General features: G+C 35.7%; 1 protein-coding gene across 1 annotated transcript; it reads left to right on the top strand.

Moving 5' to 3' along the window:
• The first annotated feature begins 67 nt into the window (after positions 1-67).
• LOC103201890 (dihydrofolate reductase-like) lies at positions 68-638 on the top strand. Its single transcript, XM_042781760.1, is given in 2 exon segments — positions 68-244; positions 246-638. Coding segments are annotated over 2 exon segments (570 nt in total).
• Positions 639-10985: the final 10347 nt, after the last annotated feature.

Genomic DNA, 10985 nt, shown 5'->3' with positions numbered 1-10985 from the left:
AGGATATTTGATAGTCTAAATAATGTGCCATCAAATATCATACAAAAGAAGAGATACTGTTGCTGTCATGGTTCATCAGCTAAACTGTATCATCACTGTGCCCCAGAACATGGGCATCAGCAAGAATGGAGACCTATCCTGGCCCCTGCTCAGGAATGAATTAAAGTATTTTCAAAGAATGACCACGACCACATCTTCTTCCGTAGATGGTAAACAGAATGTGGTGATTATGGGTAGGAAGACCCTGGTTCTCCATTTCCAAGAAGCATAGACCTTTGAAAGATAGAATTAATTTAGTTCTCAGTAGAGAACTCAAGGAACCCCTACAAGGAGCTCATTTTCTCGCCAAAAGTCTGGATGATGCCTTAAAACTTATTGAGCAACCAGAAATAGGAAATAAAGTGGAAATGGTTTGGATAATTGGAGGCAGTTCTGTCTACAAGGAAGCTATGGACCAGCCAGGCCATCTTAGACTGTTTGTGACAAGGATCATGCAGGAATTTAAAAGTGACATATTTTTCCCTGAAATTGATTTACAGAAATATAAACTTCTCCCAGAATACCCAGGTGTTCCTTCTGATGTCCAGGAAGAGAATGGTATTAAGTACAAATTTGAAGTATATGAAAAGAATGAATAATATGAAGGCATTTTCTGATTTATTTCAAGTTCTCTTCCTCTCCAAAAAAAAAAAAAAAAAAAAACCTGTGTATTTTAACATTAGAAAAAAAAAAGAGTTTGTAGACCTTAGGTCTGTGGATAATTGTTGCTAAGCAATGTTTTTTGCTTTTCCCTCCATTAATCCTAAATAGACTATATCAGATACCAAAAAAAAAAAGAAGAAGAAGAAGAGATACTGGCCTCCTGGGCTGAGTTACCTTTCTTTGTTGAATAGATAACTTGCTCAGATGTTACTCTGTGGGTCCATGGGACCACATCGTGCCATTTTATAGTCCAGAGAGCATGAACTAAAAATACAATTACTGATGTTGAGCACAGTGGGACTCAGCAATCTTATAAATAACTGTGCTAATGTAGTCACTAAGGAGCTCTGGTGGTATAGTGGTTAAGGCATTGGGCTGCTAACCAAAAGGTCTGTGGTTTGAACCCACCATCCTCTCCAAGAAAGAAAGATGAGACAGTCTGCTTCCATAAATATTTACAGCCTTAGAAACCCAATGGGGGCAGGGGGTCACTATGAGTCGGAACCGATTCAACAGCAATGAGTTTGAGTTTAATGTAGTTCCTAACTTGATTCTTCATCTAGCATCATTTATTTAACAAATAGTTATTGATAGTCTATTCTGTGCCAGGCACAGAGGTGAAAGAGGGAACATAGTGATGATTAAGACAGACGTAGCCCCTGTCCTCATTGATGATTTGTCTGAGGAAAAGGCAGATATTAGTCAATATGTACCCAGCTAATTAATTAATTATCATTGTGATAAATAGCAGGATGGATGCTGGGAAAGCCTTTAACCTAGTCTAGGGGCTCAGATAAGACGATGCAAGGAAGTAACATGGTGAGATATAAAGAATAATTAAAATTTCACCAAATACAGATGGGAGGGAACAGAGGGAAAGGGAATGGGCAGTGTAGGAGGAATATTCCAAGGGGAGGTAACAAAGATCCTGAAGAGGAAAGAAGTTTGGGATGTTGGAGAAATGAGTGAAGCCCAGTGAGGTTGGAATGTGGACAGTGAAGGAGTGACAAGGGAGTGATGGGAGAGATAGGCAGATTACACAAGGCCTCGTAGGTCCTCCTGAAGATTGTTGTTGTTGTTATGTGCTGTCAAGTCAGACCCAACTCATAGCGACCCCTCCTTGGGTTTCCGAGGGAGTATCATTGTAGAAGTAGATTGCCCCATCTTCCTTCCAAGGAGTGGCTGGTGGGTTTGAACCGCCAGCCTTCTGGTTAGCAGTCAAGTGCCTTAGGCACTATGCTACCAGAGCTCCCAAGAAGATTATTGCCATCATGTACCTCTACAATTAGAAAGGGCATTGAAAGTAAAGTAAAGTATATATTGACCAGCATATCTAAGCAGTAAGAATATGATGGTAAATGAATTGTCTCATTTTCATATTTTCTCATACTTAAAAAGAAAATTCTACTCATTCTAGGGAACAAATTTAGAATACAGGCATATTTAATAATATAATCATTCAATATCATATCATCCTAATGTCTTATAAATGGTGATGGCTTCTTTCAATAGGGACTTCCAGAATCCTTCGCATGAGGGAATAAATTAATATAATTGAGCACCTATGCTATATACTATGCTAGGCATTTTTAAAATACATTCATCTATTTTAATCCTCACAGAAATGTTAAGAAAAATCTCCTCATTATTTAACTGAGGAAACAGAGAAAGTAAATAGTCCAATGTCAGAAAACTACCTAATGATACAAATTCTGGTCCATCTAACTCCAAGATCATGTACTTTCCATAGTAAAAACAACAGCTTTTTTTTTTTTAATTTTTATTTTTTCCACTTCAATCCATTCTCCAACCAAAATGAAGTCAGTACTTTAAAGTATTGATATGAAAAAGTATTGTGATGATTTTATGTAGTTTTCCAAGGGAACAACCTACCTGAAGAACTCAAATCTAATTGTTGTTGTTCTTGTTTTCAGACAAACAAATGCCTCCCTCTTTTTCATTCAGTTTAAAGGATTTCTTTGTCATATATACTGTTCCATGGATACCCTCCATCTCTACCCACTGCTTACTTTAGACTACTGAACTCCACCCCCTTGTTTACCTTCAACATAGTATAGTCTGAATTCTTTAAGGGCTGTTGGCATGTTCCTCCATAGAAGGGAAGATCTTTCATCTTCAAAAGGATGGCTGTGAGGTGTATACAGATTGCTCTTTGGCCCCTTCCAATCTGTCCCTACCTTGTTCTTCCTCTTTCTTTCCTGCTCTCCCACTAGCTCCTTACCTCTCTCCCTTCACCTCCCGCCCCCACACACACATATGTAAGCTGGGCCTTTAAGGAGCTCTGGTGGCATAGTGGTTAAGGTATTTGGCTGCTAGACAAAAGGTTGGAGGCTTGAACCCACCAGCTAGCTGCTCAGCTGAAGAAAGATAAGGCAGTCTGCTTTGATAGTTTGGTTTTGGTTTTTAAGCTGGCTCTTTATAGATCTCACAAGGCATTTTTCCTCCCACCAATCACAGAATATGGGGCCATTAGCATTTCTCTAGAGGAGCCCTGGTGGTTAAGTGCTCAGCTGCTAACTGAAAGATTGGTAGTTCAAAACGACCATCCCCTCTGTGGGAGAAATATGAGGCATTCTACTTCCATAAAGTCTACAGCTTCAGAAACCCTATGGGGCAGTTCCACTCTGTCCTGTAGGGTTGCTGTGAATCTGAATCTGAATCCATTCATTGGCAATAGCCCTCGGCCTAGCATAGACTAACAGCTAAATCTGCAGCTTTACTAAACTGCTATGTTTTGTCTAAACTGGTTAGTAATGGTTTTGTCTAAACTGGTTCTTACCCTAAGTAGTGGATGGTTTTTGTACTTCAAAAAGGAGAGGAAGTGAGATGAGCTGCTTCTGAGCCTCAAGGTCCTTCAAGCAAGCTTATGCTTTCCAGAGGCCTGCTCCCTGGTAGACCAGGTATACCTTTGTGTATGTGATTGATACTGCTACAGCTGATAAAATGTCAATGAGGCATTTTAAAAGACAGTGGCTCTCCTGGAACTTCTGAGCTCATGTTTGGTGTGGGAATATGTTTGGTCTTTGCCGGCTATTTTTTTTTTTTTTTTTGCTATCCTTATTAACAACACATAGTACAAATTCTTAAAAGACTTCTCTGCTGTACAACACAAATTAACAAAACATTAGTATACATCTTTTATTTTATGAAAATAATCCCCCAAAAAGCAATCATTATCCGAAGATGACAGTCAGTTCCACAAATAAATAAATAAATAAATAAATGTTATTCATTTTAGAACTTAAAGCTGAACACAGATCTACTAAAGTGTTGATTGTTTGTAGATATTAGCTAATTCATGACTTTTATCTACATATTTTGGCATGCTATGTTATATTGGGCATTATAAACAATTTTGAAACAATGTTAAGAATGGCCATAAAAAAAGAAACTGAAAGCTGTTAAAAAAAATATGAAGATAAATCTCTTACATTATTCTAATTGTAAACTTATGAATATATTTTATAGATAGATAGATATAGATCCTTGATATCTTTCTCGAGGTCTCTGAACACTTCCTTAAGTAAACAGCCTCTTCTCTTTATTAAGAGATCAGAGCTCCGGTAGCATAGTGGCTAAAGCACTTGACTGCTAACCAGAAGACTGGCGGTTCAAACCCATCAGCCACTCCTCGGAAAGAAGGTTGGGCAATCCTACTTTCATAGTGATACTGCCTCGGAAACCCAAGGAGGGGGTTGCTATGAGTCGGGGCCGACTCGATGGCACATAACAACAACAACAACAACTTGGCTATTACAGCAATGGATGAAATGGATATGGTGAGATGTAAGCTTTTCATCCGAATTTATGTAAGGAAAGTAAGTTTTATTCTTATAAGTCAGATCTACTTCAATAGTGATTTCCATTCAGTTTTGAGGCTTTGGGTTCATTTATTGCTTTTGTTGTTTGTTGCTGTTGTTGTTTGGTGGGGCATGGTTTAAAAGGGCAATTCTTGACATCAGATTCTGTACAGGAAATTCATAGACTTAAGGTAATATGCTCTCTCTCTTCCTGGAAATTCAGCCTCAACATTGCATACATACATGTCAAGTACTTCATTACATTTCTACCCCTTGTGAAGTAAAAGTTTCTCTTACATGTACCATTTTATTTCAAAACAAAAACCAAGGGGTCCCAATCTCACAGCCTGGACTTCTCTCAGCCACGCAGGCTGCCTACAAAGGAAGCCCTCCTGAGGAAACTAAGGCACACTGGGGGTGGGGAGACGGTTTACTCTCCAGTGTCATTCAACACTGGGAGGAATGTTCAGATCTTATAGCAGAGAATAGCCTGACTTTTAGCAAGATTGGATCATTCATTGAGAAGTACTGGCTGTCTCCTCGGCAGTTCATATTACTAAAAAAGCATCAGCTAAGCTGATGACTTCTAGACAAGGGAATTCACATTGACCTGTTCTGAGAAGACGTTTGATTTTTTAATTTCTGGTGAATAACAGTGTGATATTTTACATGTTTTAGCTTTTGATATCCAAAACATTTAAATTGATAGGCCTTTTAAATCTATGGCTACAAAACCGGGACTTGCCAATATTTCTAATGGAAAGTCTCCAAAAGTACATAACAATACATATATCGACTTCTTGTTTCAATGAGTATCAAGATTAATTGTCCCTGTAAAGGTAAATAAGTATTGACAGAGGTTTCACTTTGGTCCATATTTTGTACTCAGGTCAATAAATCTTGGTATTCACCTCAACTAAAGTCAATATCAGATGATTATTAATTCATGGTATACTAGACTAACAGCTAAAGCTGCAGCTTTACATAGAGAAACATAGTTTAGCACTCCCATTTTGGTTCAAATAAATACACTGAACAGAAAAAAAATCACTGAATTGTTTAATATATATAATGAAATATGAGTATAACTTACAGATAGCAGGTATGTGAAAGATTCTACCATTTTTCTATTATATTTAGATTTGTCTAATATACAAAAAGCAATTACTTTTGCCTCACAATTCAACATTTTGCTTCTTTACTTATAAGCTCCATTCCTGCTTGAATGTACTTGTGAGGTTTATATGAGGAGGGAAAAAAATGAAGGAAAAAGACAGAAATGAGGAAGAAGGGAAAATTATTTAAAAGAGGAAATAATTGAAGATGTGGGCCAAAAAAGAAACTGGTAAAAAGAATTGAGAGACATAAAGAAAATAATAAGGAAGAGAAATGGGTAATAGAATCAAGGAGAAAAAATTTAAAATATTACCACTGAGTAGCTGTGTGTTTGCATAAATTTCAGCAAAAAGACATTTATTTCTTTCCAATATTCTTCCCTCATTTAAAAAGATGCTTCTATCCAACTGTAATGATTTAAACATCATAAATATTGTAGTTTTTCATTCAAGATCTAAAATGTAAAAAGCTATATTAACTTATATAAATATATAACTTAAATAAATAAAAACTTATATAAATAACTCAAAGAAAATTTAGAGCAGATATTTTTTACACAGTAAATTTAGGACAATTTCATTAAAGTTTTCAGGGAGTGAGACATCTAAGAATGGGGAAAATAGCTAATTATTACTATTAAGTGGATGATTCATGTGAAATATTGGCACTTCTTATATCCTGTGAAGGCACACTAACATTTGAAGATAGCGTGTCTGAAAGATAATGCTCATCAACACTAGAAATTGACAAGCATATCAAAACACTTATTGATCAAAACGTTTAGTGTCCCAGCACAGATATATTTGTATTAAAGGAAATTCCAACTAAGACTTACAATATTAGCCAATTGATACTACCCAGTGAGGACCTTTTATCCATTAACTTGACTTCCAGCCCACATTCCTGAAGCACTGCATTTCTGATCTTCATGGTTGCTCTGTCACATCCAAACAAGGTTAAAAACATGTCTTTCAAGATTTGATGTTAGCCAGAACATTCTAATTATTGCTTATATTAACCAAGCACTTTAAAGTCAATACAATATTTTAAATATCAATTATCTTCAACATTTTATACTTTCTAAGAATTATGAGCTATCCATTGACATAAATTTAACAAACATAAGGAAGAGATGGAAACTTGGAAAACTGGGTTAAAATAAAACTCTAGATATCTAAGACACTTCTTCAAATTACTAGAAGAATTTTAGAGAGAAAAGGAAACTTGGAGATGATTTCTCTCAATATCTTCATTGAAAAAAAAAAAAGTTAAACCAAAGCAAGAAAGAGATAGCTAATTAGCAGCAGAGGCAAAATGAGAATCAAGATCTCTTTATTTTACTAAAAATGCAGTATGATCAGATTTACCTCATTTACATTCCACTTTCCAACACTTTGAAACACATTAAGATTTTCAACTGAGGCATAAAATCACTTCTCCTTTCAAAAGTATACACGATTGTATGCTGGGACACGACATAAACGTTGTCCCAGATACACTACAAACATTGATGTGGTTTTAGGTATGGAAATGTGAAGAGATAAGGAATATAAAATTATATGCCCACCTTTGTGTGTGTGTGTGTTTTATTTGTTTGTTTTAGATTATTCTTTTAAAGCAAACAAACAGTGACAATAACAACAAAACAAGGTGACTTTGAATGTAAGCTGAGAGCAGTTCTCTATAATGTGTAAATGAGTAGTAGCAAAAGTTAACCACAGACGGTAGTCAATGTTGAAGCAGAACTAGCAATGCCATTGGACAAGAGAGGTTATGATATAGCCCAGGAATTACATCATATCCCAGTTCTTCAGCTAAAGCATAAACCATCTAGAAGAGAAAAGTGAGAACTGAGGTCAGAAATGGCAAAGCAGGTGTCAGATCTTGCCAAGTGGTTGACGTTTACTCTGTCTCTTCATGATGAAGCCAGTGAGGAACTAATATGACCAGAATCTTTTTGAGAAAAATCATTGGGGGGATCAGTGCTCAGAGTATGAGGCAGAGAATGGTGTTGGATGAATAAAGATCTGCTTAAAAACACTTTTTATGATGAACACAGACAGCAGCTATAATGACAGGAGAGATAAAAGAGTACATGGATAATCAACAGATTTGGGTACTGAAGAAGATAAAAGCTTTCTCCTGAGATTTTGGCTTTGAATGTAGAAGGAGGAGCAGGTTTGTTAGGTCAAATATGAATTCAGTCTGGAACTCTCAAACTGTAAACACAAATGCAGAGCTGCACTAAAGCAGCATACTCTAAAGGTAAGCCTTATAGGATCCCCTCAGATAAAGCCTTACAAAAATGAGCTCAAAGTCCAAAATTACAAAACATGCAAGGAAATGTCCCTCATATTCCTACAAGAGAGAGAATAAGCAGACACAGAAACTTCCGGATTAGTTATAAACTAATAGAGCTGTAGAATAATCTGATCCACATCTGCACCCCCCCAAAAAACCCAACCAAACCCATTGCCATGGAGTTGATTCTGATTCATATTGACGCAAAAGGACAGAGAAGGGCTGCTCTCTAGGGTTTCCAAGGCCGTGAATCTTTACAGAAGCAGATTGCCACATCTTTCTCCTCGGGAGCAGCTGGTGGGTTCAAAGTGCTGATCTTTTGGTGAGCAGCCAAGCACTTAACCACTGTGCCACAGGGGCTTCTGAATCTTACAGGGACTACAAAATGTTTATTTAATAATTAAAAACATAATATAAGTAACCAATGCCCAAAGAAACAATAGGACATTATTTTAAATCACAAGTTTTAAAAGAACCAAGCAGAACTCCTAGATTTTAAAGGTATAGTTATCATAAGGGAAATGTCAATAAATGAGCTAAACAGCAGACTGCGGGTAAATGAACAGAGTAGAATAGAATAGAAAGTGATATAGACTCAGGAAACTCCCCAGAAGGAAGCACAGAGTTGAAGAAAAGAGCACCAAAAACAAATTAAGATACTTGGAAAATAGAAATGCACAAAGATTTCCAAAATGTGCTAACAGAAGAAAGAATGAGGAGAATTTTCCAGAATTGACAAAAGACATGAAATGTCAGGTTCCAGAAGCACTAGAAGACCCACAAAGGGAGAGAGAGAAAAAAAAAAAAAAGAATTAAATCCACATGTAGACACATTATAGTAAAATTCTGGAATGCCAAAGACAAAGAAAAGAAACTAGAGAGAAAGGCAAAAAGTAGATTACTACTGAGACTATAATGAACTGGCAGAAAAATTCTCAACAGCAATAGTAGAAGCTTTTTTAAAAATGGAATAATATCCTAAGTATGCCAGGTAAAAATAATTGTCAATCTTCAACTGTATGGTCACAAGAACTACTAGTTACAAATGAGAGTGAAATAAAGACATTTTCAGATCAACAAAGGCAAAGAGAGCTTACTAGTCATAGAACATTACTAAAAAGATACTGAAGAATAAATTTCAAGAATAATAAATTGAATCAGGAAGACTAGGATGCAAGAATCAATGATGAGGAAATAAATTGGTGAATAAAGTACATAAATCTGAATTATCCTTGATAGTATTAATAACAACGACTTTTTGAGGGCTATAAATGTAGGGATGAACAAAAACGCTGAGAGAATATGAAGACATAAAGAAAATTCCACTAATCCTCCAGAAAGCAAGAAAGAAGGGCAAAAGAAGTAGAGGGGGGAGAAAGCAGGGTAAATGTTGTTGCTGTTGTTTGCCATCAAGTCTGCCCCGACTCATAGCGAACCCCCTTGGGTTTCCGAGGCAGTATCACTACGGAAGTAGGAATGCCCAACCTTCCTTCTGAGCAGGGTAAATAGAGAACGTAAAATGAGATGAAAGAAAGAAACCCAAACAGATCGGAAGTTCAATAGATGTAAATAGATTAAAAGAAAGAATGACAGATTTTATTACAGAAACAAAATCCATTTATATGCTGTTCAGGGGAAATACATCCTCTACCTCCAAGAAAATGACTCAAATAGTTTAAAAGTAAATGGATGAAAAAAGACATAACAAATACTAAAAGAAAGCTTAACTGACCATATTAATATGAAACAAAGTGGACTTCAAGGCAAAAAGGATTAGACCCTAATTATTACAAACTGAGGAGTCCCTGGGTGGTGCAAACTCTCTGCTGAAAGATTGGAAGTTCAAGTAAATCCAGAAGTGCCTTGGAAGAAAGGCCTGGCAATGTACTTCTAAACATCAGCCACTGAAAACCCTACGGAGCACAGTTCCACACTGACACACAAGGTCACCGTGAGTTATAGTCGACTCTACAGCAACCAATGGGAGTAATTACAAAATGACAAAAGGAAAACTTTTCCAAGAAGACATAACTTGAATTTGTAGACACCTAATATATTAATCTCCAAAAGTATGAGGCGTAATAGAATTATAAGAAAAATAATTGACAAATTCACGACTACAGTGGGAAATTTCAGCATACATCTTTCAGTAATTAATAAAGCAGACTCAAATTAGTAGGAAGGAATATATAAGATCTGAACAGCAAAACTCACAACTTTGATCGAATGAACATATATTAGAAATCTGTATCCAAAAGTCACTTTTCAAACCCATGTAAAACATTCACCAAAATGTAGCACATTTAACCACAAAGAAAGCAATGTATGATAAGAACCAATAACACAAATACAACATATAAAACTTAAATATTTAGGAATTTTAGGACAGGCTAAATAACGTATAGGTCAAAAGAGAGACCATAATGAAAATTACAAAATATTTAAAATTAAATGACATTGAGAACATTGTATATCAAACCTTGTAGAAAGCAAATAAACTCATATTAGAGAAAACTTGTGGCCTTAAATGTTTATATTAGCAATGAAGCAAAATGAAAACCAACAAATAAGGAGTCCAATTCAAACAATTAGATAAAACTAGCAAAATAAATCCAAGAAAAAATAAAAACAAAAATTGTGTTTAAAAGACAACAAAAATATATAAAACAGACAAAATTTTGGCACTTAGGGTGATAAACAGGGAAGAGACACAAATGGAAATATTTAGTCATTTAAAGGGGGACATAACAGACCGAGATTTTTTAAATATTTAAAAGAATACTCTGAACAACTTTCTGCTAATAATTTAAAAACCCAGACAAAGGAATAATTTCCTAGAAAAAGAAAACTTACTAAAATTGACTCAAAAAAAAAAAAAAAAAGAACAAACTTGAATATAACCACCTAAAAAAAAATGAACTAATAGTTAACTGGTTCCCCAAACACATTAGCTGAGTATTAAAGAGTTTTTAAACAGACCTTCAAGTAACCAGTAATCCCATTTTAACAGATACTTTTCTAGAGGGCAGCCAGAGAAGTGGCAAG

The sequence above is a fragment of the Orycteropus afer genome, unplaced genomic scaffold (assembly GCF_000298275.1).
Source record: "Orycteropus afer afer isolate SDZICR_OR568_19922 unplaced genomic scaffold, OryAfe1.0 scaffold00168, whole genome shotgun sequence".
Lineage (NCBI taxonomy): Eukaryota > Metazoa > Chordata > Mammalia > Tubulidentata > Orycteropodidae > Orycteropus > Orycteropus afer.
This window is presented reverse-complemented; position numbering and strand designations above follow the sequence as displayed.